Consider the following 26,194-nt stretch of genomic DNA (forward strand, 5'->3'; position numbering starts at 1 on the left):
GCATCCTGAGCAGAAGGGTATCAAACTTTGGCAAGCAGCAGAGTCAGCTGCAGGGCTCGTGAAACAGAAGTTGCTGGGTCCCACTCCCTGAGTTTCTGATTCAGTAGGTCTGAATGAAACCAGAGAATTTGAATCTCTAAGTTCCCAGGTGATGTTTGTGCTGCTGATAGAGGGTCTACACTTTGAGAAACACTGCTGTCTCATTTTTAGAAATGGACACATATCATTCATTATTTTATCACTAGAAGTTCAAGAAACCTGTGTTGTAAACTTATTAGTAAGGCTTCTTTATTCCAGTGACAGGCATCATTGTGTTCTTCATATCTGATCTTAATTTTATTGTTAAACTAGGATCATTGGTATAAAAAATAGTCCTGAAAACAATGTATAACATTGACAGAATTTTAGTTTACAGAGCATTTTACTCCTATTTTCTCCTTTGAGCCTCCAGATAGCCCCAAAGGTTATTGTTATTATTCCCACCTTACAGATGAGAAAACTGAGGTTTGAAAAGAATAAGTTCCTTACTTAAGGTCAGTGAGGTAGGAGAAGTAGAACTGTTAAGCAGACTAACTCGAGACTCTTGCTCTTCAACCTAACACATGCAAACTCACTGTCCAGGAGTTTATATGCTTTAAGAGAGAAGCTCATGTCTATGAACTCTTTCCTTAAACCGAACTAAGAACTCATCTTTGTTTTACTCCACAAATAAGATGCGTACCTCTCACTACCATCAGGCTAGTAACCTCTGGAGTCTGAACAGAGAGGCAATTCAAAATATTGGTGCAACGGGTAAAAGAGTGTGTGGCTCTAATAAGCAAGTAATAAATGTTTTTGCCCTCAGGCAAAATTAACAAAATTAGAGGAGGTTCTTAATCAAGTAAGCTGGTACATCATTAACAGTTTCAATGATACATCACAGTCACTAAACTCAGAGTCCACAGAACTGAGTGATGTAGCTAGAAGTAAAACTCCTTCTAGTCACTTTACTTACTATGTAAATAAGAACAATGATAAGCTCCAGCTCATTCTAACAATACGTAATATTCACTCACAGGTGCATCAAACAACTGGGAAAAAAAATCCTCCACGTCATGTTATAAAAAATATATAGTCAAAAAACCCTTTATTTTTAGTTCAAATATATTCACAAACTATACAACATTTTGTTATATTGATCAATCACATAGTAATAATTATAATAATATCTCAATTGACATAATTTTTATCACTTAGAAAACTCATGGTCACAGTACATGGCTTTACAGTTTAAATTCAGTTAGGTGTGTTTGATGCAGAGAGGGACAAAAGTTGATCAGTAAAATCATAATAGCATGATTCATACATAAAAATATACTACATTAGGTTAGAATTCTGTGGAGAAGGTGGAATGGAAATTCAAGTTCAAGGACAAAAGGAAATCATGTAAAAATTCCTCTGATCAAGTGGTCATTTTCAAGTGGTTGATGACAGGTTCAAAATTGTTGTGGTATTTAGATTCCACTGGGTCCATTTTAAAGAACAATGTTAGGATTTTGTTGAAGACTTAGAGTATGCCAGGAGTTTAACCCTTAGCAATAGATAGATTCTGAGCTATGATAAAAATGTAAATGATAATTTAGGAGTATGGGAAGGGAACAGTTTCTCAAAAAAGCCTTGGGATTTAATGAGCATAAAGTTTGGTTCCATCCTACTCCACCTAGAATCCCCTGACCCTGACTGTGCTACAGACAACCCAGAGCAGACATTTCTAGGACTGTTCTATTCTTTTCTCCCAACATAGCTATCTACTCCTATGCCCCAGAAATCTTACTATTCCTACTATGAGGATTTCATTATGATAAAATGAATGATTCTTAATTATTGAATTGCACTACATTAAAATTTTTTCAGTTTTACCTGTAGGCATAATTTAATTTAGACCCTATTATCCCTATGTATATATATATATAAAAAAAAAGGAAAGGAAAAAATCAGCTTTCTCCCTATCTTAAAAACTGCTGCATAATATTCTCATTGATCTTTAAAAATCTGAACTGCTTCCCTCATCAGACTTGGCAGGAGGTAGAGAGGTAATGCATTTATAAATCTAGTCAGTCAGCATGGCAGAATAACAGCAGTAATGCATCCCTCCTTTGTCTTCTGTGCCTTGAGAGCCGTGGCAGGAGCAGTGCTGGAAAGCCCCGCAGCAGCAAGACGTGATGCGGACAGGCAGTGCTCAGTCCTTGCTGGTTAGCTTTATGATGGTGTTGCTATCTTGATCTTGCTCTTTCAGTTCTTATAAACTGCCTGATTTCTGTGGAAATTTCCAGGTCTGTAAGGCAATGTCTGATGCAGATATGCCCAAACAATGTGAAACATGCAGATTGCACGTAACATAAACCAAGATGCAGATTTCAAAAATCTTAATGGGAAGCTGGAGATGTAGCTCAGTGGTAGAGCACCTGCCTAGCATGCAGGAGGCTCTGGGTTCAATTCCCAGACACACACATACACACACACACACACACACACACACACACACATACACACAATTATTAATGAATTTCCCCAAGACTCTCATTAAATCTTCTCATGGCTTAATTAAATACTAGAATTATACAGAATCCAAAATCTTAATTATGTTTCTCTTTAGGTAACAAAACTTGAAGTGGTTTACCTTCTTATATTTAAATTTAATTTTGAGACAGGGTCTCATTATTTTGGCTAAGCTGGCACTGAATCCTGCCTCAGGGTTTATCTTCTTCTAAATTATTTTCTATTTTCTATATTTCTTGGACCTGTCACACATGCATGTACAACAACACTACTATTTGAGGGCAAAGAAAAATAATCAAAAGAATTCTAAACAGGTAACATGATTCAAGTCTACCCTTTCCTGGTACAAGAGTGACACAGGGTTGATTTTAATCTTTCTCTCAGTCCTCTCTCTCCCTCCCAACCCCAAAATGGATTTACTTTGTCTACACTTTTTCACACTCACTTTCAGGAAATTCTCTGTTAACTAAAGACTTTGTGGTTTTCCCCATTATACTATACTATATGGGGGGGGGGGATAATAATACCAATAATCACTCAATATGATTAAAAACCATCAAGTTATTGGCTAGCTCCACTAACTTTTTTTTTTTTTAATTTTTATTTGTTCTAATTAGTTACATCTGACATTTTGACACATCATACATATGTGGAGTATTACTTCTCATTCTTTTGGTTATACATGATGTAGAATTTACACCAGTCAGGTGACATGTGTTCATAAGTATGTCCCATTCATTCTACTATCCTATCTCCCACACTCCCTCCCCTCCCTTCACTCCCCTCTGCCTAATCCAAAGTACCTCCATTCTTACCAAGCCCTCCTTATGGTGAAGTAGCATCCTTATATCAGAGAAAACATTTGGCCTCTGGTCTTTTGAGGTTGGCTTATTTCTCTTAGCATGATATTTTCCAGCTCCATCCATTTACCAGCAAATGCCATAATTTCATTCTTTAAGACTGAGTAATATTCCATTGTGTATATATTCCACATTTTCTTTATCCATTCATCTGTTGAAAGAGCATCTAGGTTGGTTTCACTAATTCTTAATAAGTCAAACAGCCAGAGGTTGGTTTTTTTTTTTTTTTTCAGACATAGGAAGCTTTTTTTCTGCCAGGAATTATCAAAACCATAGAGCTTTACCTCCTAAAACTGGTTCCTAGCACAGTCTTTGTTTAGCCTGTTTTCTCAGTCAGAGACTCATGATGTACTCTGTTGAACTCTGATTATACTGATATCACTGATTTGGATGAAGAACTGGTAAGTCTTGATACATCTTCCCATGTTCTCCAGTTCTCTACCCCGGTGAGCCCTGTCCTCCTCTGCCCTAGCGTGTCTACTCCTGTCCCCTCCCTTCCCCCTAGCACTACAGTCCTTCTTCTCACTAGTCTTCCTAGAAGGATTCCCATGGAAGTTCTGGATTCCTGGTCCCTCAAACTCTGATATATGGGAGGAGTGCAGAGAATGTTCAAAGTGGTTTTGTGGGATGATGGACAAAGATTCCCACTTTCAAAAGTTCTGATCTGCAGCCCTTACTCTGAGAGCACATGCTTGATGCTTGGGTTCTTAAGATCAAGGATCCCCAAGGCTGTTTTGTGCTTGAGCTGCCTCTGGCTGGGTCCCTGGCCTCAGAGCTAGAGGGCAGGACCTGTTCTTCCCAGGCTTTGTATCTGTCCCCAGGAAGGGAAACTTAGCAGCTGGAATTGGAGTGCAGCAAATAATTTGGCACATACACACAGTCGATGAGAATCAAAGAGGAAAGGAAAAAAATCACAAGAGCTGCATGTTCCCCTGATTTTTTGTCTTTAGATAGGCCCAGAGTCTGACCTGCTTTCAACTTCCCCTTAGACTTGCAAGTAAAAGGAAAGAGCTTTTTAAAATGCACCCTCAGTACTATGTAACTTGTGAGCGCAGGGTGCCCTCAAGTGTTGGTTAGGGTTCATCGCAGTTCACTATTCTTTAAAATACCCTAGAAGGAGTGTAAAGGATACATTTTAGCTTTGTGGTTCATGTCCATCCATCTTAATTTCTCACCAGAGGCTTTCCCTACCTTTGTTACTTTTGAAGACTCAGGCCACCCTAGTGCTCCTGAGGTATTTTTAAAACAAATTTGGGTTTGCCTTTTTGCATATTGTACTCTGAGATAAAGTTGTTTGTAGTAAATTCATTTTCTCCATGAATCTTATTTGCTCCCAAGTCTTTCAAAATCTGTCTCCCCTTTTACAATGTCATTATACTTCTCTTTTAGACAACTTCCTAAAATTAACAATCACCGGCTAGTTCACATCTCCACTTTGCTTTTGCAAGACCAAAAAATTTACGAAACAGGCTTGATAAACAAGTTCCTCCTCATATAGGATCAAGTCTCTACAATAGTATTTGAACTTTTACTTACCTGCCTTCCACTGAAGGAAAATGATCTCTAGCCATCAGAAAACCTTTCCTTTTCCTTTCTTAAAAAAAAAAATCTACTTCTATATCCAAGCATTCCTCTTTTGTTTGTTTAGGCATGTTATCAAATGCCAGATATTTGTGATTTTGGGAAACCTACACAGATATTCAAGTGTGTCCCAAACTTTGGGAGCCAGTTAAGCAAAGAAATTTCTTACTGTTCCTGCTTATTTATTAATCTTACTAACCTATAGCCGTATTTATTAATCTTCACAGTCATTACTGCCATTGGAGCTAAAAATTCTCTATAATCCATGTGTATGTGTGTGTATATATAATATATATGGCATGTATGTGTAGTGTTGTGGTATGTATGTGTACTGTGTGTATAATGTCAGTGTGTGGTATGTGTAGCATGTGTACTGTGTGTAGTGTGTATATGGTGTTATGTGATGTGTATATGTATAGTATATATATAACATGTGTGTGCTTTGTGTAATGTGTGGTGTGTATGTGTGTTGTATGTAGGAGTTTGGTTGTGAAGGGTTTGGTTGGAGGTGAAGCACCTATGTATTCACAAAGGCCACTCAGGTCAAAACCAGTAAGAACCGGCTTGAACTGGTAAGAATAACTCTGCTCTTGCCCCATTGTAGACTGTGTTTTGGTTAACCGGGATGCCCTCTGTATCTGATTCTGCTGGAGGACTGCTCAAGACAATTCTAGGCAGTGAAGTGGTCAGGGAGGCAGCAGCCTCAAGAAGTCTCCCTTTGGCAAGGAGAAATGGCCACACATTTGCTTCTGGGTAGGAACTTCATCTTCAGGAGATGTCTTGGTCCTACAGAGAGCTTGGTGATGGCTAGAGAGGTGTGAAAGGAGTTTGATCTTTGGTCACATTGGCTATAAATAGCAAAAAGAGTGTTGACTGTTCAAAAGTAAATGAAACCTTATAATCAATTGAAATAGGGCCAGATCAAAACCAATATGATTTTGAATAATTCCAAGTCAGATTAGTATTTGTATTGAATCCTGTGCCTAGAGCATGATATAGTTGTAGGAATACAGTCTTGCTGCTGCTGTTTCACTTAAATATTTTTTTTTAAATGCAGGGATTTTAGTGTACAATTCATGGATTTTGACAATTGTGTATGTCATGTAACCATCACGCAAATCAAGATATAGAACATTCTCATCTCCCCAAAAAGTCCCCTCACATCCATTTTCAATCTCTTCCCACCCTGAACGCAACAACTGCTTTGATTTCTATCACCAAAGATTAGTTCTTCCTGTTTAGAAATTTTATTTAAATGAAGTATGGAATCTTCTGGCTTCTTTCACTTGGAATGTTTTAAAAAATTCATCTGTGTTGTGTGTATCAGTAGTTCTTTCCTTTTTATCACTAAATAGCATCCTATAGCATCCCATTATATAGATATACCACAATTTATTCCTCCATTACCCCATAGGTGGACATTTTGGTTGTTTCCAGAGTTTATTTGTTGGTTTGGTGTGTGTGTGTGTGTGTTTGTGTGGCGTTGATTTTTTTTTTTTAAAGATTGCTTTTAGAACATTCTTACACAAGTGTTTTTAGAGCAGCCTTACCTCTGCCTATGCTTTAATTTCTCTTGAGTAAACACCTAGGATGGGGATTGCTGAGTCACAGAGTAGAAGTGTGTACATAAAAGCCTCCAGTTCTCCAAAGTCATGCTGTTTGCCCTCCCACCCATCATGCACAAGAGTTACGCTTGCTCCCTGCCCTGTTTAAGACTAGGTAGGCATGGAATGGCATTTCATTGAGGCTTTAATTTGTATTTCTTTCAGGACAGAGAATATTAAATGCTGGCAATTTGTTGAGAGCTGCCATGGATGCAGACGCCTTCAAGTCCCAATGCCCGGGTCACTGACCAATTATTGCCTTCAGTCTGGCATGATAGTACCAGGTCTAGCAGTAACTTGGGCATTAACTCAACTCAGATAGCAAGGCGTGGCTCTAGGTGTAGGCGTCACCCATGGGAATTGAGCTACACTCACCTATTCTTTTGTAATCCTACCCTTTGCCCTGTTTGGGATAGAATGTTCCATGGAAACTCCCTTCGTGTGCCCCCTTCTCTTGCTCAGCCTTTGATCCTCATTTAGCCCATGAGATAAGCACGGCCTTCCTAGATGTCAGTCAACCTGCTGACAGCAGACATCAAGAAGCTAGTCTCAACCCCCTGAAACCTGACCTCTTACCTCATTTGAATGGCTTCTCCCCAATAAAAGGGTTCAGCATGTTCTCCTTGCTCTCTCTCTCTCTTTCCACGGACCCCTAAGGTCAGAGGAGCTGTCACAAAAGACAAGTTACGTATCTCTAAAAGTGACATTTGCTGTGGGTCCTAAAGGATTCATGGGAAACTTCTAGGCAGAGAATTGGGGTGAAAAAGGGACATTCCAGACAGAGGAAAGAGCCTGAGTCTAGACAAAGAAAGGCAGGTGCAGAGGGAGTAGGGTTGGAAGCTGTTTCCTCTGCCTAAGTTCCCCCCCACCCTGGGTGCCCTGGACCACAGTCCAGCCCTTTTAATGAGACAATTCTAGTATGAAGCCGGGTTATGCCTTTTCAACAAAGTCCCCTTGTGATTCGGTTGTTCACACAGTGCAAGGGGAGGATCCCTGAGCTGGAATGACAGTGAATGTGAGGGTCAAGAAACAGGCTTGCCCATGGTTGCCAAGCACCTTTTACTCTAGGCAGCTGTATACAGAAGGCAGCCAGAAGGGGAATACTGCTGGGCAGAATCTGGAAAAGATGGGAGCAGGGAGGGCAGCAAATTTCATTGTTGAGGTGGTTTTATTGGCCACCTCTCCTGGAGACTGTGGATAATCAACTAGCAGGGGGTGGGGAGGAGATTCTCAGGCAGGAAGATGTGAGTTGTAGACCATGGACGGATGCTGAGAGGAGGCGGTGAACTTGAAGAGATCGAGGAATTATAGGGAATGAGGACAGATGGGAGCCCAGAGTGGACTCCAGGAGGCAGGAGCCAAGAGAGACATAAAAGAACAACTGTTTCCCACAGTTCCCATTACAGGTCCCGAGGAAGCCAGGGCGGGCCCCTCCCGCTGCCTGCCCACTGCTTGATCTGAGAAAACGTGTAGGACTTGTGGTTGATGCCAGATGCTTCTACTAAGGACAGGATCTCTCCATTCCTGTGGAGCACTGGGAAATTTTAAGGACAAACCTCCCAGTTTGTATGAAATGAGAATACAAATGTTTCAGGAAATACATGGTTATTTCCTTGGTGGTTGTGTGTGTGGTAGTGACCATTTATAAGCTGCAGATCTTATCAGAAATCCTTTGATGGAGGGTGTTACTGTCTACCAAACCCTACAGGGAGAAAACACTTCTTTGCTGTTTTTGTTGTACGCCTCCATTATTTGTTCTTTGAGGGGCATTTAAAAGTGTATAGAAGGGCTGGGGATGTGGCTCAAGCGGTAGCGCGCTCGCCTGGCATGCGTGCGGCCCCGGTTCGATACTCAGCACCACATACCAACAAAGATGTTGTGTCCGCCGAGAACAATAAATAAATATTTAAAAAAAAAAAAAAAAAAAAGTAAAAATAAAAATAAATTTAAAAAAAAAAAAATAAATAAAAGTGTATAGAAGGAAAAATGGCAGCCCCTGTAGATTAATTTTATAGTGAAAATAAGTAAATGCAAAACAATCAAAAAAGCTTATGATTCAATAGCAAAAACTGACATAAAAACAGAAAAAAACATCCACGCAAGAATGAAATGTAGGGCTGGGGCTGGGGCTCAGTGACAGAGCACTTGCCTTGTATGTGTGAGGTCCTGGGTTCGATTCTCAGCACCATGTGTAAATAAATGAATAAAATTAAGGTCCATTGACAACTAAAATATATATATATATATATATATATATATATATATATATATATATATATATTTTTTTTTTTTTTTTTTTTTTAAAGAATGAAATGTAAGTTCTGCTAAAGATCTGTCTGCACCTTTGTTTGAAAACCAACTATTCCAAGTAACAATATATGTTGGTGAGGATGTGCAGAAAAGGGTACACTTCCACATTCTTGTGGGAATGCAAAATTGGTGCAACCACTCTGGAAAGCAGAATAAAAATTCCTCAAAAAAACTAGGAATGGAATCACCATTTGACCCAATTATCTCATTCCTCAGCATATATCCAAAAGATTTAAAATCACCATACTACAGTGACCCAGTCACATCGAAGTGTATAGTAACACAATTCATAATAGCTAAGCTATGGCACCAACCTAGGTGCCCTTCAACTAGTGAATGGATAAAGAATATATGGTATATATATATACACACAATGGAGTATTACTCAGCCATAAAGAAGAATGACTTTATGACATTGGCTGGATAGATCTAGAGACTCATACACTAAGTGAAATAAGCCAGTACCAAAAACTCAAAAGTCAAATGTTTTCTCTGATGAGTGGAAACTAAGCTACAATAAGCAGGAGAGCATGGGTTGTGTGTGGGGGGTGGAAGTTTAGTGGATTTGACAAAGGGATGTGAAGGGAGGATAGGAAAAGGAAAGACAGTGGAATGAATCTGACCTAACTTTCTGTGTACATATATGAATACACCACAGTAAATCTCACCATTGTGTACATCCACAGGAAATTAATTTTAGAAAGTAACTATGGATAAATGGCAAAAAAGATCAACAGAGGAAAGGGAAGGGGAAGGAGTGGTACTGGAGTCCTGATTAGAAGAAGATATATTCCATGCTCATATAATTATATCAAAATGGATTCTATTGCCATGAATAACTAAAAAATAAATAAAATTTTAAAAGAAGAAGAAAACAAACTATTCAAACAGAGCCTTATCACTATTAACTTGGAGTAGAGTACCTCACCTGTGACCTGGATGGGCACAGTGACTAGTTCACATTTCTCAACCTGGGTACTACTGACGCTAGGGACTGGATAATTCTTGTGGGGAAGATTGTCCTGTGCATTGTAAGATATTTTGTATAATCCCTGGCCTCTACCCACGAGATGCCAGTAGTAATCCTTCTTCCCCAAGGTCAGCAATCAAAAATATCTCCAGACATTTCCAGATGTCTCCTGGAATACATTTACCAAATTTAACAAATAAAAATATAAGATACCTCATTAAATTTGAATTTCAGACAAATAAGAAATATGTTTTTAGTATAATTGTATTCCAAGTATTTCATGAAATATGTTTTTCTAAAAATTAGATTAAATTCAACCTACAGCCTGGATTTTATCTGACCATCTTACCAGGGTGGACAGCAAAATCACAGATGTGTTCAACAAGATAATGTGTGTAAGGTGCCTGGCACATAGTAGATGTACTATAAAAATTCTGGGAATCCACTGTATGCCTTGACTCTGCTTCATCTGTGTCCCTCCTAGAGGCTACAGTGGATACTCAAGGCTTCCTGTCCTCAACCAAAACCATAATCAGAGTGGGCACGCTGGCCTGAGGAGAAAGAGAACCCACAAGGGTCTCTACAAGAGCTGGAAACCAGCCTTTGAACCAAAGCTGATTTTACGGCCACCCCTGCCAGAGCTTCATTCTGTCTGCACTCCAGTGCTTTGTCACTTTGGGCTCCCTGAGTTATTAGATCATTTCTCATCAGTAGCAGCCAGGGAAGGTGATATTGAATGAAAAACGGCTACATTAGTCCCAGACTGAGTCACTCTGGGTTTGATTTTTCTGGCGCCATGGCCCTAGAAGACCATTCCCCAGGATGCACCAGGACCAATCATTTCCACTGTCGGTCGCAGCCAGGAACTTATTTCAAGACCAAGATTAATGGCTCAAGTAGTCAACCTTTCCAGAGGGCAGAGACAAAATTTAACTCTGGGTAGAGATCTCATGCTGAAACAAAGGGGAAGGGATGGGGGCTGAGGAGAAATACCATTTGAATGTCAGCTGCAGGGGCATAAATCAGGGATGGGCAAAAGGGAATCACATATCTGCCAACGATGTAATTGACTTCGGTTACTGAGGTTTCTCTTCAGACAATCTGAACAAAATATGCTTTGAAGATGCATTGCAAAAAGTGTCCCCTTGGAGATAGCTATTTTTTCCAAAAGGAAGTCTAATTTGTGTTTGGGGAAGTATTAAGTTTGGCCACAAGAAAATACATTCATTGCTCTAAGGGTAAGCCTTTTCCTGCCTGTCTGTGCAATATAAACATTAAAAACTGGTCACCACTCAGGTGAGGAGAAGCAATAGCAAAGGAAAAAAATGCTACCAGCCTCTGGCCACTGGCAAAACCTGAGAGCAAGCTGTACATTTTCATTGTTTATTTTAGGTATGAGCCCTTTATTGATCATCTTCAACTTCTAAAAAGCTGCAAGTTCATGGAAAAGTGTTTGAAACAAGGTAGTAACAAATGGCACTACTACATAAAAAAAATGTGGGGACACATTCAGCTGGGATGTGTATTTGTGTTGGGCACAAATGAAACATTTTATGGTTTATTGTGTTACTCGACAGAAAGGTTCTTTTTTTTTAATCTCTATGATTTTTAAAAGTTCAAGTTATCCCAGTTTGTGTCTTCAATGATATTTCAAATAGTCCCAGTTTTCTATATTTGTATTTCTTCTCCTTCTCATCCTCCTTCCCTTTCTCCTCCTCCTCTCCTTCTCATTCTACTAGAGATTGAATCCAGAGCACCTTACCACTGATCTATATCCCTCCCCCTTTTATATTTTCTTTGGAGACAGAGTCTTGCTAAATTAATGAGGCTGGCCTTGAATTTATGATCCTTCTGCCTCAGCCTCCTGGGTTGCTAGGATTATAGGCATGTGACACCACACCCAGCTCAATATTGCTTCTTCCTCCCTCCCACTGGACTCAACATTTCCTTTACACGATAATGAACTCTACCAACCCTTAGGACATGAGGAAGTATGCTGGCAAAGAAGTGTAGATGTGGCTCAATTTCATAATAGGTATGCTGTTCCATTTCTAGTAATAAGATGGGTCATGTTGTGGGAACCAGTCTTCTCACAGAAAACAAACTAAAAGGAATTTAAAGTAACAAACGGGGGAAAAATTAGTAAGGATATAGATTTGAACAACATGATTGACAAGCTTGATATGTCAAATTTGTACCCTGCACCCAATAACTGCAGAGTATACATTCTTTTTGATCACTCACATAATATTTACAAGTGGGCCACAAACTATTCTGTGAAGCAAGTTCCAACATATTCCAAAAACCAAGCAAGCATGTGCTCTTATCACAATGAAATTGTTAGATAACAGCTTTAAAAAAAAATCTGTATTTTTGAAAAGTCACTTTTAAAGACAATCTCTCTGGTTTTAAAGGTATCTGAGAGTGCATTCTTCATTGATTAAAGAAGCATTATTTGAGTGACTACTTTTTGCCAAGTATTGTACCAAATATGAATAGGACATGGCCCCTCCTCTCAAGGAACCAACTGCTGATAAATACTCAGTCTCTCTCTCATGAGGCTTTTTTCTACACCAGGCATCCTGGTAAGGGCTGTGGAAATTCAAAGGACACCGTAATAGCACCATCAGGGAAGGGAACCTTTTTAGTCTGGAAGAATGTACAGAGAGCATTCTTCTTTACCTGACCAATAGAGGGCTGAAGCTTAGGAGTTCTTCAAGTTGACCTTGGTAGAGGTGGGGATTGGCAAAGGTGCAGTTGACCTTGGTAGAGGTAGGGATTGGCAAAGGTGCAGGCATGTTACACATGGAGTAACCTTAACGATGAGCTCTGCTAGCCACTAGGACATCAGAAAGTATGTTGGCAAAGAAATACAGCAGCCAGTGCAGTGGTGCACGCCTGTAATCCCAGTGACTCGGGAGTCTGGGCAGGAGGATCAAAAGTTCAAATCTAGCCTCAGTAAGGTGAGGCCTTGAGCAACTCAGTGAGACCCTGTCTCTAATAAAATATAAAGAAGGGCTGGAGATGCGGCTCTGTGGTTAAATGCCCCTGGGTTCAATTCCCTGGTACAAAAAAAAAAAAAAAAAAAGAAAGAAAGAAATAAGGCAAAGGGTAGAAGAAGGGGCTTGTGAGAGAGAGGCAGGAGCCAGGTCTTAGAGAACCTATGGTTCACATGAAAGAATCTGAACTCCATCCTCAATCTGGACTCCATCCAGGAGAAATCACTGAAAGGTTTTAAGCTAGTGAATGAGTGAACTTGGAGGTACTTGGAAAATAGAATACACCCACTAGAAGCTAGGAGTTCTATTAAACAGAAGAAGTATTAAAATTATTTAACAAAAGGGAATTGGCTAGTCATAAAAAGAAAAGCCAAAGTACTAGACCCCTGAGGCCCTTTTTGGGCCAGGTGTTCTTTCTTTGGTTATTGATCATGGAATAATCCAGAGCTCAAGGCTCAGAGCAATAACCACAACAGGACTTTAACATTTCAGCAGTAGTCACAGCTATATAGAGCTATGCAAGCTGTGTATCAGTCTATTAAGGTGGCTCAGGCAAGGTATGACAAGGGTCTCAACCATGGGGATAGAGGGAAAGGATCAGGTTTGAGAGAAATCAGAAAATATAATTGCATATCAATGACTAGGCATCAGGAAGAATATTAGAGGCTACCCCTCACATTTCTGGCCTGCAAGGACTTAGAGAGAATCACTACATGAACTGGGATGGTTTGGGAAACATTTATTGGTAACATGCCTTAGGAACTTGAGATGATCTGAAAGGTGTCTTGTTGGTGAGGTAAATTGGATACAAGTAGCTTGACCTGGCTATGGAGGTGAAAGGACCAGTCCCCTCCAGAGCCATATGTCCTATCTACTGCACTGGGAGGGAGGATGTTCCCTTGCCTGAGGCACTACAATCAGAAATTATAACTCCTGAATTACTGTGGTTACACACCTTTCCCACAGGTTAAAGTGGAATTTCTTTGACATAAATGACAAAACTCTAAGGGTCATTTAGAGTCTGAGTCATGAGCTAAGCAGCTGTTTCACTTGTCAGATGTTGAATGATTTGTTCTGGATCAGAGGCTACAAGGCAAGAAATGGGGCTAGGTAAAAAAAAAAAAAAGAGCAGGTCAGAGAGGGCAGTGGTTAACAGAGGTTTATGAGCGTGATCTTTGGGCACCAGAAACAAATAGCATTGGGACTGACTTCTTATCCCAACATTAGAAATGTTAGAGCCCCCTCTTTGTCTTACTCCTCTCCCCAGCAGGAATATCTGTAACTAAGAATGAATTTCTCTAGAATGTTTCTACTGGATCACAAAGTTCTCTGGGAATGGACAGGGAGCTTTTGTTGACATTGAGCAAAACCTTGTAGAAGCCATTTGCAAAAAGCAGAAAGAAACTGATCTGGAAGAGAATGGAATCCATGAAGGGGTGTGTGTGTATGTGTGTGTGTGTGTGTGTGTTAAGATTATTTTAAAGATAGCTACTTTGAAAGGCGATTGACTAAGTTGCTAATATATGCAATAAGCACCATTATCTTGCTGCAAATCCTCTACCAACTTTTAGACACTTATGTCAGAACTAACTGCAGTTTACAAGGTGTTTTGGTTTTTATTTTGAAAATATTCCATTTTTTGCCATATATCCATATGTGTAAGAGACTTTTTTGGGGGTGGGGATACTGGGGATTGAACTCAGGGGCCCTTGACCAGTAAGCCACATTCCCAGTCCTATTTTGAATTTTATTTAGAGACAGGGTCTCACACAGTTGCTTAGCGCCTCACTTTTTCTGAGGCTGTCTTTGAACAATACTCCTGCCTCGGCCTCCCAAACTGCTGGGATTACAGGCATGCACCACTGTGTCCAGCTGTAAAAAAGACTTTCTTATGCCCTCACCTGGTCAAAACAAAGGACTTTTTTTTTTTTTTTTTTTCTGTACTGAGGATTAAACTCAGGCTCTTGTGCATGCTAGGCAAACACTCTATCACTGAGAGACATCCACAGCCCTTTTTATTTTAGCTTGGTACAGGGTCTCACTAAATTGTCCAGGCTAATCTGAAACTTATCTGAGTTCTCCAGCCTCAGCCTCCTGAGTTGTTGGGATTACAGGCATACATCACTATGCCCTGCTATAAAAGATCTTAGAACCAGAGAGAACTTCAGTCTTGGAATGAGCTGTAGTCAATTATTTCATCTTTCTCCCTAATGTAAGAATTCTCAGTATTTAATTTTTTTGCCTGTAAATCCCCTAAAACTATACAAGTTTACAAAGTGAACATAATTGATTTATTATTCATTCATGAATATAAGCCTTTTAAGTTTATATATAAATATAATCTGAATGTTTATATATGAAAATAAATATGTATTTTTCATTTTAAATAAATATTTGAGTAAAGAGAGGAAGAAAGTTAATGCATGGATTATATGCTATAATAAACATGAATATATACAATATGTATCTATTAACGAGTTGACTTTACATGCATTTGTGATATGAGCTTCAGTTATATATGATCAAGATTTGACTGTCTTCTAAATCCTCATAATGTAAATTTACTTTGAAGGGTTGGGGATGTAACTCAGTAGTAGAGCGCTTGCCTAGTATGCACAAGGCCCTGATTCAATCTCCCAGGACCTCCAAAAAGAAAAAAGAAAAAAAAAATGCATTAAAGTCTTTGATAAAGTTTTGATTGCCCTATGTTATTGCAACATTAATGCTATATATCTGCAAAAGAAAATACTAAGGGACCTTTGTTTAAAACACAAAAATACATGTACACATTTTTATGCTAGTAGGGTTTTTCAAGTCCTCAGACTTTTTATTTCTCTCAGTGGAATTTGGGAAGTGCCATGCTTGAATTAATGTTCCACGCTGGCTCTGGGAACTCTTCGTAGAAAGGTCACCTCATTTCTGTTTGCATACATGGGGCAGAATAAATAACCTTGAAAAATAAGCTTATGATGTTTATGAATTTCAAAGGTCACAGGAAATCTGCTTCTTAGAAAGCACTGTTAAAGGTCACAAGTTAAATTCAGGAAGTAAAGGTACGATGTGACTTCCCTCTGCCGTGGGCCACTTACTTTGTGCATTCCAAACAGGACCAAAGCTAAGAAACAAAAATAGAGAAACAAGGAAGCCAGGAGCTAGGGTTTTAGCTTCGTGGTAGAGTGCTTGCCTAGCATGCATGAGGCCCTGGGTTCAGTCCCCAGCACTGAATAAGAGAAGAGAAATAAAGAAACTAGTGGAAAGTTTGGTTTATAGCTTAAGGATACTCGTAGAGACAGATGACTGTTGTAGTCAGTTGGAATTTCACCCCTGGACTGTCTCCCTGGGACATGTAATTGGCTCTCACTTCCTGCAGGCATTATTATGTGCTGCAGGCAGATCCCTGTCAACTGTTTTAATGGTGATTGCCCTGTGTATTTCTGTTGGAAATAATGTTCACACACTGCAGCTCAAGGAGCAACTGACCTCTGCCCCAGGAATCCATGATTAGAAAATGGGATCATAGGTCAAGATTAAAGGTCTATGAATATTGTTCTCTTTCCTACCCAAAGAGATGAAGATTGTCTCTGGCACTTTCCCCTTGGCATCCATAAATGTACACTGCATTGTCAATGTTTAGGTTTTTCACAGTAAGAATCAACAATATCAATTCAGAAAAATGCAAATGCTGATTGTGACGGACCCATAATTCCAGTTTTCTTCTCTCATCAGCACCTGAATCTCAGAAAAATTAAAAGATTACAACTCTGAAAAATATTTTATTCCTTTTTTGAGTAAATCAGAGTATAAGGTAACACAAGAGCTAAAAAATTAAAGAAGTCATGTCAAAAGTAAAAGTCCCCATGAGTCCCTACCCCAGCCCTGAGTAACCATTTAAGTAATTTAGTGCATTTTCTTCCCTCTTATTTTCTACAGCAGATTGTATGTTTTATGTGTATATAAAAATGAAATCACTACAATTTATACTGTTTGGAAAAAAAGCTTTTTTTCTTCCACTGGAGTATATACCCTGGACATATTCACTGTTAAATCAATAATACTATACCATGGTTTATGTAACCACCTCCCTGTCGTCCCCGCACACACCTTTTATTGATTTATTTACTTACCTATTTTTACAAATTGAGAAGAAGATGAAAATTTCAACAACGGGGACTGTCCAGTTGCAATTGGTTAAATCTTATAGTCACAGATGATACTAGGTGCATGACAACTTGAGTTTCAGGCCAAGGAGTAACGTTTCATGTTGATTATATAGTGTTTATATTTTAAGCCAGCGGCATGTTGAAGGTATAAATTTTTATTTCTGTAGGAATAAAATCAGAATTTCATCTAATCATTGTTCCCTTCTTAAGTTTTTCTCACTGAAGAAAATGGATTTTGAACTACTTTTAAAGAGAAATTCAGTGGGCCGCTTGCCCTGTGAGTAAAGACCACAGACCAAAATATATAGATGATTTACTTCCTAGTTATTAAAACTGATCTCTCGTGCAATATTTAAGATTTTTCTTTTGGAACGCTGGATCTATGTCTTGCACCTAAAATCTGCTTTCTTGCCAAAGACAGTTTCACTGAAAATATCTCATAACTGACAATCAAATTTAGAATAGTAAAGGAGGTTCCAAGACTGGGCTTCCAGGAGAGAGCCTAGAAAAGAATGCAAAACTCAGCATGCTGTGTGTGTTGTACACTTTTGCCTTGGCACCTTGGAAAACAGACGACGGGGAGGCAGCTGGTTTCTGCAATCACAGAGCACATTAGCTTGAGGCTGGAAAATGGCCTTGATTATTATGCAAGACACATAATACTCTTATTAGTGCCACACTGATTAGAGCTGCGCAGTCACAGTTTTCTGTAATACCCTAATTGAGGTCCTTCCTCACATGGAATTTACATTATCTGTAGATAAATCCCACAGTATGACATTTTAATGAGTATTTTAACAAAGTCCAAAGGACAATTAGAACTATCAACTTTGCGGGATCATTTTTTTTTTTTTTTAAGACAAAGAAGGCATGGTGCCAATGAAAAGGATTCATTTAAGAGAATCCATTTTACTGAGTGCAGATGAGTATTCGATAGCAACAACCCACTTTCTCAGTTAAATTCGGCCTGGTTTCACATTCCTGTCCTTCACTCTACTTCTGACATTTGTGGGTAGAGACTTTGTGTACGTTTTTTATTTGGGGTACTGGGGATTGAACCCAGGAGTGCTTAACCACCGAGCCACATCCCCAGAACTTTTTATATTTTATTTAGAAATAGGGTCTTGCTAAGTTGCTTAGAGCCTTGCTAAATTGCTGAGGCTGGGTTTGACCTCATGATCCTCCTGCCTCAGCCTCCCAAGCCCCTGAGATTACAGGAATGCAGTGCTACACCCAGCTTTTGTGTATTTCTTAAATTTAGATTTAATTCATCTTGAAATGGAGCTGGGGGAATGCTTTGGATTCATAGATGAGAAATGATGGTGGTCAGTGTTTTACTTCTTCATCCTTTTATTTGTTTTTAATGCACAGAATGGTATTTTTGTTTTACAAAGCATCTGTGGGGTCATTTCTCAAGACCCTCACTGTAATTATCTCCTGTTTAGCCTTTGACCCCTGGTGATGGATGTTATAAGAGAGGAGGGGCATCCAGTTCCCTGGTCAGGACTCATGCCACTGCTCCCTAGTCTTTGTTCTCCCTCTCCAAGTCAGGCAGTTGTAACATTGTAGGAAAGGGACAATCAATCTTACCAATCTCAAGATCTTATTAGGCATAGATTTTGATTCTCTATCTATCTCTGACTTTAGAAATTTTAGAATTTGCTTTCTTTGTTCATAAGCCCAAATCAGAAATGTGACCAGAAATCTTGAGAGTAGACCCCTTAAAATGTATAGATACCACTGCCTCTTCTGTATTCCTGCTGCACTTTCTTTATAACCTGGTCCAGCATGGGTTGTATTGTTTATCATGTCTGTTAGCACATCTGCCTCATCCACTGGGCTCTAACCCCCTCGAGGTCTGGGAATCAGTTTTATTAGCCCCCATATCACAGCATTATGGCTGACACATATAGTTACTCAATAAAAGTATGAAGGAATGGACACATAGTAAATAAAAATATCTTCTTATAAAGCTAAACAGAAACTTATATGACTCAGTTATTCCACTTCTACATATTTACACAGAGTACAGGAAATTTTGATGCATGCAAAAAAACTGTATGATATATTTACATTATCTTTATTTATAATCATTGCAAACTGGAAACAGTCCAACAATCCTTCCACTGGTGAGTGGATAAACTAACTGTGGTATATTCACAAAATTGAGCATAACACAGCAAAGAAAAATAAGCTACTGGTATGTGCAATAATTTACATGAATCTCAGATATGTAATGCTAAGTGTAAGAAGCATATTCAAAAAGTGAAATGCAGAATGATTCCATTTATATAACATTCTGGAAAGGACAAACCTACAGGAACAGAGAACAGAGGAGGGGTTGACCCCAAAGGTGCAACACAAAGGAAAGTTTCAAGGTGATAGAATTATTCCGTTTCCCAATTATGGTCGTAGTTACATGGCTGCACATTTGCCAAATGCAGAGAGCTAGATATCTGCAAATAATAAATAAATCTTACGGTATCTATATGAGTTACCAATTCAATTTGAAAAAGCAAATCAAAATATTTTGCTATTTAGTGTGGATCCAGAAAAAAAAATTAAAAGGAAACCACATATACACTGTGTGTGTGTGTATTTTCATTTAAATAAACATTTAAAGAACACCTCCTATGGACTGGGACTTCCTAATGGCACTAGGGAGATATTGGTAAGTCAGAAAAGCAGGGATTCTGCTTTCCTGGAGGAGGAAAAGGACAAGTAAAAACATGTAAACTAATAAACAAATAAGACAGCTTTAGATAATGCTTAGTGCTATCAAGACAATAAAACAGGTCTCCAGTGACAGAAAGTGGGATTTAATGTGTGGATCCCTCTGACCCTAAACTGATCCCTAGAAGGTGGAAGGAGACAGCCATCAATGCAAATATTTAGACAGAGCAGTCCACATAGGGCAGATATCAAATGCTAAGGATTTGTAGGGGACTATAATCTAAATTGAGGTGAGATGTGCTGAGGACAAAAAAAAAAAAAAAACTTACTTCAAAAAAGACTGGCTAAAATACATAAACATACTTTTAAATGCATGGCTAGGTTTCTGGGGAAAAGGCTTAGCCCCAAAGATTGGAATTAGGATCTATTTTCAAAGAACTGCAGGCTGATCAATGGAACTGGACCAAGTGAGGAAAAGGATCAGCTGAAGAAGATGAGCTCAGACATTTAACTAGGGATCAGTCCATGCAGGTCTTGGAGCTGTGGTAAGACACGTGGGTTGCAATCCATATGTGTGGGGAGTCTTTAAACAGCAGAGCAAAGTGTACTTGTTGACGTTTAAAAATACAACTCTGACTACTATAGGGAAAGTGGACTATGGCAGACCAAGAGAGGCAGGGAGACCAGTTAAGAGGCTGTCACTGAAGGTCAGGAAGTGGTCCATGTGAACTGGAACCTGTGTAGTACCACAGAGATAAGAAGAAATGGATGGTTTTGAGATGAATTTTAGAGACAGAACTTGCCAATGGGTTGAACATAGCAGGTAGTAAGGGAAAATGGGGAATCAAGGATGAAATATTGAATGTTTTTAGCATGAATAATTTCTGACTGGCAGAGCTGGATTAGGAAAGTTGAGAGAGAAATGAGAGTTTTTCCTTGGTAGTGTGGTAGAAAATCTAAAGTTCCATTTTGCATATGGTATATCTGAAATGCCTGGTAGGTATCTATCTCTGTAAAGAGGTAAATAGGCAGGTAGAGAGGTAGTTCTGGCATTCCAGGAAGAGAACAGGATACATTTTACAGGCAAAGACATGGAGAGGGTGCATGAAGTCTGGAGATAAATGAACCCCCTGTAGACAGAGGAGAGAGTCAATGACAATATTGGGGGTTTGCAGACTTTGGGGGACCAGCTAAGGAGGGCCAGTCAGGTGGAAAACAGACTAGTACTGATGAGGAAGTCAAGGAAAACAAACTTTTCAAAAACAAGGGAATAGATAGCTGTATGAATTGATTTGGAAGTTTTCAGTAACATCAAGACAGAGAAGTGACTGCTAAATTTGGCAAAATTGGTGACCTTGACCAGCCCCATTTGTGTGGAATTCAGGACAGAAGTCTGTTTGGAGTGAGAAAGTGGAGACAGTTGCTACCGATCATTCTTTTGAGAAGTGTTTGCTGTGATGAGGAAAGAGAAAGCAGTGCAGCCGCAGAAGCCTGTGAGGGCCAAGGAAGGGGTGTTACTAGATGCTGGGCGTGGATGTGTGGAAGGAACAACTCCTGAAGTGAAGTAAGAAAATGTGTTGGTAAGGGCTGGAGAGGAGAGGTAGGTAACTACAGGAGTTCCGTCCCTGTGAGAAAGAGAAAGATGGGCTTCAGAGTCCACATGAACCAGCGGACCTTAGATTGGCACATGGACAGGTCATCTGCTATAGAGATGGGACAGGAGAAGGCAGATCAGGCTAGTGAAGAGTGAGAAGATGAGATGTGTGTAGTTCTTTCTGTGTTTCTTTTCTCAAAGGATCAGGAATTGAGTTCAAGTATAAGGAATGAGATTGACGACTGGATATTTGGAAAGGGATGGACTAAAGGATTAAAAACAGTTTTGGAGCGTGGGAGAAAAGCATATTGCAAATAAATGAAAAGAGAAATGGGTGGACAACACATTCTTTACACAGAAAGAGGTCACCAAAATGCATGTGATTGTGCATGTATGGGTATATATACACATGGATACATGTACACCATGCAAGGAATAAGAAGACAGACTTCATGGCTAATGACATAGAGGCAGACCTGAGCAGCAATGAACAGGCTAATCTTCAGCTGTTCTAAACTGAGCAGAGCTGGCCTCTGGATCAGTTAGTTCTCTTCTGGTTTTATTTATTTATTTTTTTTCAACTATTTATTATTTAGTTGTAGTTGAACACAATATCTTTATTTTATTTATTTATTTGTATGTGATGCCGAGGATGGAACCCAGGGCCTTGCACAAGCTAGGCGAGCACTCTACCGTTAAGCCACAACCCCAGCCCCTTATTTTTTTTTTATTTTTAAATTTATTTATTTATTTTAGTTGTCAATGGACCTTTATTTTATTTATTTATATGCAGTGTTGAGAATTGAACCCAGTTCCTTACACATGCTAGGCAAGCACTTTACCACTGAGCTACAACCCCGGCCCTCTCTTTTGATTTTACATTGTTATCCAATATCCTTGGTAGACTGAAACCTTCTCAACTGGAATCACTTTGTAGTAAGTCTCTTCATCCACTGATTTCATGTTCCAAGACAACCTTCCTAAAACCAGCTGTTGAGAAGGAGCCTGATGGCTTTGGAGGGGCATCTGGAGAAATCTAGGCAAAAGCAGGGAGCCTGGAGTTTCATAGAGAATAGCTACAATTCTCCAACTTAATTTCACCCATCAAGCTAGTGAGGGACCTGTGTCTGGTTTAGGTATGAAGTGTCCCCAAAAAGTATTGTGTAAGACAGCACAGAAAATTTAGAGGGTGAAATGCTCGGGTTATGAGACCCTTAATCCAATCAGCATGCTAATCCACTTGAATGGATTAACTGGGTTGCAGGTAGGGTGGGCTGGAGGAGATAGGTCTCTGGGAGCATGTCTTTGGGGTATATATTTTGTCCCTGGTGAACAGAGCCCTCTCTCTCTGCTTCCTTGTCACCACATCCTGAGCTACTTTCCTCTGTCACAGCCTTCTACCTTGATGTTCTGCCTCATCTCGAGCACAGAGCAACAGAGTCAACCATCTATGGACTGAGACCTTTGAAACCATGAGCACCAAATAAACTTTTCCTCCTCTACATTGTTCTTGTCAGGTCTTTTGGTCACAGTGGTGAAAAAGCTAACTATCACAAGCTGTAATTACAAAGAGGAGTATATCAGTTTCCTATTACTGCTGCAATAAATCACCACAAATGTTTCAGCCTCAAACATTATAAATTTATTATCTGACACTTCTTGAGGTCAGAAGTTCAAGTACACTGGCAGAGTTTCGCTAGGAGAGGAGTCTTGGCCTTTTCTACCAGTCACCTACATTCCTTGGCTTGTGGTCTCTGCCTCAATCTCCAAAGCAAGCAGCATGGCGTCTTCAAATCTCCCCAGTCCAACCTCGGCTTCTGTCCTTCTCTCACTCAGATTCTCCTACTTCCCTCTTGTCCATTGAAGGACACTTGCATTTACACTTGGCCTAGTCACATACTGCAGGACAATCTTTCTCTCCATATGTTTGACTTAATAATTCTTGCTGCGTCTCTTTTCATGTAGGGTAACATGTTCACAGACTCTGGAGATTAGGATGAGAATGGCTTTGCGGGGAGGAAGCATTATTCCATCTACAAGAAGCATCAACTCTACTCACTGTAGTAAATTTCTCCTTTACAAACTTCACTTTCTGAACTAACATATTTGATCGATGGTACCAGAGCCTTCCCCCATTTTTCTTTGATCCTCTTCCTTGTACTTTATGGAATGTGCTCTAGCCTGAAATTTAACAGATCGCTGAAAGCTTTCATTTTTCTTCCAATGTTTTAAATAATAGAACCTAGAATGTCTTTTTTTTAAAAAAAAAAGATATTTAGATGAAGCTCTGAAATCAAATATGAAATAAGCAGTTATATTTCCCCTGTTCCATCATAGAATTTATTCTGCATTGGATAGGTAAAACTTTTTAATTTATGCCACATAAAGCATCAAAAGCAATCATATTTCCCTAACATTTATTTAAAAATTAATTTATCAACCCCCATAATATCCATATACTAAATTCCCAGGAAAATTTATTAATCTAAGATTAATATAGTATGTCATTGATGCTTACATCACTTGTCAACAAATTCAGTGAGTGAGTGGGTACACACATGAGGCCATGTGTTGATATATAATTCTGTTTCAAATCCTGACAGGGAAGATTCTGATATGTGACTTCAGCTCTGTGGCCTTGAGGAAGTTATGTCACCTTCAGAATCTCACTTGGCTTTTGTGTGAACAGTGAATAATTGTACAGCTCTCCTGGGACTGGGATGTAGACTACCTGACTTACGTTCACAGAAAGTCTTAGAAACACCAAGCCTTGCTATAAATTAGAATTTCACTCCACATAATTCATCTCTGCCTCTATAAATCTCCTCTGTGTTTTCAATTAGATTTGATACGCCTCATTACTTTGCATTTAGAATCATGTTTGCATTTTCCTTTCAACCATTTTAATATTCATTCAAAGATTGGCTTTTTGTTCTTAAAGGCATTTCTGTTTGCATCCCACTGTGGTTGTTTTTTACTATATTAAGATAAAAATTCTATTTTTGTTACATTTAGAAATCTTCAGTTTCTGTTTGGAGCTGGGTACCACGCTCAGCAGACTCGATGTTCCCTTGGCTGCTTCCTTTACTCCAACCTAACTGGGAGCCATGGATGCTGTCTACAGAGAGCCATTTCATGGCAGACAGCAGGGTGGAAAATAGTGGAGAGTGATCTGAAAGAACAAACACAAGATACCCAGCACAGTGACCTATTGGATGAAGCATTTTTCCCTAATTAATGTTGGCCTTTGGGATTTGATTATATATAAGCCCACAGGCACCCCCTACTTAGACCTGAAGCCCTTTGGGGTCAAGCATCTTTATTTCAGCACTGCCAATGGTACACTTAAAACTGAGTTGGTCACCATGGCGGATCAGCTTGTTCCTCTGAGGACAGTAAAACTCGACTGAAAAATCCAGGTGGAGATGCCAGGGGGACTTTCCTGACAGGCTCCTAGGGGAAGCCTTGCTCATTCTTCCCGTCTGCTCTTCCAGGGTGGAGCTTCAGCATGGGCTCAGCCTACCAGTTTCACAGCTGGCGTGTATTCGTCATTGTCTGCGCGCTGCCCTGCGTCTGTTCTGTGGTAGCCCTCACCTTCATGCCTGAAAGCCCCCGGTTCTTGTTGGAGGTAATGTTTATTACATATACTCAAGTAGCCCACATACACTGGAAGGAGTTCCTTGCTAATCCTAGGAATTATGTTGGTCTCTTTGGCAGGTACAGTTTTCCTTCCTACATGGAACCATAGAGGGTTAGATTTCATGAAGACAGGTTTTAAACAACCAATGTGTGGAAAAGCTGCCTCATGGCCAGAAATATTTATGTTCCTCCTTAAACAACCTTTCACTTAATGAAGAGAACATGCCTTATTATTTTGTAAATGAAATTTTGCCCTTCACATGTACTATTCCTAGTTACAGGCACATAGTTTGAACTGCTAGTGTATTCAATGACATCCAGATAATCTGTTCCTTCCGGTGGGACTTATCTACATGCCTTTGCACAATTACACTCTATGTGGTCTGAGAGTACAAGATGGTTATTGGAAAATCAGGGGGGATATGTGTTTTGCTCCTAGAGCCTCACTGCCTGTACATTTCTTAGGTTGGAAAACACGATGAAGCTTGGATGATTCTGAAGTTAATTCATGACACCAACATGAGAGCACGGGGTCAACCCGAGAAGGTCTTCACGGTGAGTCTGCTCAGAGAATCTTCCACACCAGAGTTCGGGACAAATTTTCTGTCAAGGACCAGATTGTAAATATTTGGTGTGTGTGCCCCATCTTTTTATTTATCAGAGTGAAACAATAGCAACTGTTCTTTTTCAGAGACTTAAAAAAAATTTTCATAGACTTAAAAAAAATTCAAGTCAATAAATAACATCACATATAAAGAACTTTACATGCATTATAAACAAACTCTGCCAAGTACTTGCTTAGCATTTTTTTTTAATTTTTGAATTGTTTAAATTTTAATTGTTTGTGAAGTTAATAGCTACAATAATTCAGATTGTAAACATTTAATTTTTTTAAATTTTTTTTTAGTTGTTGATGGGCCTTTATTTAATTAATTTATTTATATGTGGTGCTGAGAATCGAACCCAGTGCCTCACACATGCTAAGCAAGTGCTCTACCACTGAGCCATATCCCCAGCCCCAGATTATAAACATTTTAAACTTTGCAAACCATTTAGTGTCTATCACAACTATGCAACTCCACCACAGTAATATAACAGCAGCTACAGATGATGTGTAAATAAATGAGTGTGGTTGTGTTCTAATAAAAGTGTATTTACTCAGATAGGCAGAGGGCTGGTTTGGTCTGTAGGTTGCCAACCCTATCTACGACTAACTATAACTCCACGGCTCTGTGTTTGTTTAAATAATACTAGCACCCTGAGAGA

At 39.3% G+C, this 26,194-nt stretch overlaps 1 protein-coding gene, 2 long non-coding RNA genes and 1 other non-coding gene across 6 annotated transcripts in view; 2 read left to right on the forward strand and 2 right to left on the reverse strand.

Moving 5' to 3' along the window:
- Sv2c (synaptic vesicle glycoprotein 2C) overlaps nucleotides 1-26,194 on the forward strand; it is a 215,466-nt gene that overhangs the window by 156,380 nt on the left and 32,892 nt on the right. The window contains exons 5-6 of the mRNA XM_027927803.3: nucleotides 24,784-24,917; nucleotides 25,394-25,483. Coding sequence (XP_027783604.2) covers nucleotides 24,784-24,917; nucleotides 25,394-25,483 — 224 coding nt within the window. The remainder of the gene's footprint in view (nucleotides 1-24,783; nucleotides 24,918-25,393; nucleotides 25,484-26,194) is intronic.
- LOC139705789 (uncharacterized) lies at nucleotides 1,102-3,573 on the reverse strand. The gene is made up of 2 exons (XR_011707619.1): nucleotides 3,354-3,573; nucleotides 1,102-2,296 (listed from the first exon to the last, which is right to left on the reverse strand). It is a non-coding gene; the product is annotated as an uncharacterized lncRNA (long non-coding RNA).
- Nucleotides 2,425-2,487, forward strand: Trnaa-agc (transfer RNA alanine (anticodon AGC)). The gene has a single exon. It is a non-coding gene; the product is annotated as a tRNA-Ala (tRNA).
- LOC114086519 (uncharacterized) overlaps nucleotides 22,909-26,194 on the reverse strand; it is a 33,302-nt gene continuing 30,016 nt past the window's right edge. For 2 of the 3 annotated variants that reach the window (XR_003581639.2, XR_011707618.1), the window contains one exon: nucleotides 22,909-24,461. This is a non-coding gene — a long non-coding RNA (uncharacterized lncRNA). The remainder of the gene's footprint in view (nucleotides 24,462-26,194) is intronic. The other variant, XR_003581640.2, reaches the window with a different exon arrangement.

Source organism: Marmota flaviventris, chromosome 5 (assembly GCF_047511675.1).
Source record: "Marmota flaviventris isolate mMarFla1 chromosome 5, mMarFla1.hap1, whole genome shotgun sequence".
NCBI classification, from domain to species: domain Eukaryota; kingdom Metazoa; phylum Chordata; class Mammalia; order Rodentia; family Sciuridae; genus Marmota; species Marmota flaviventris.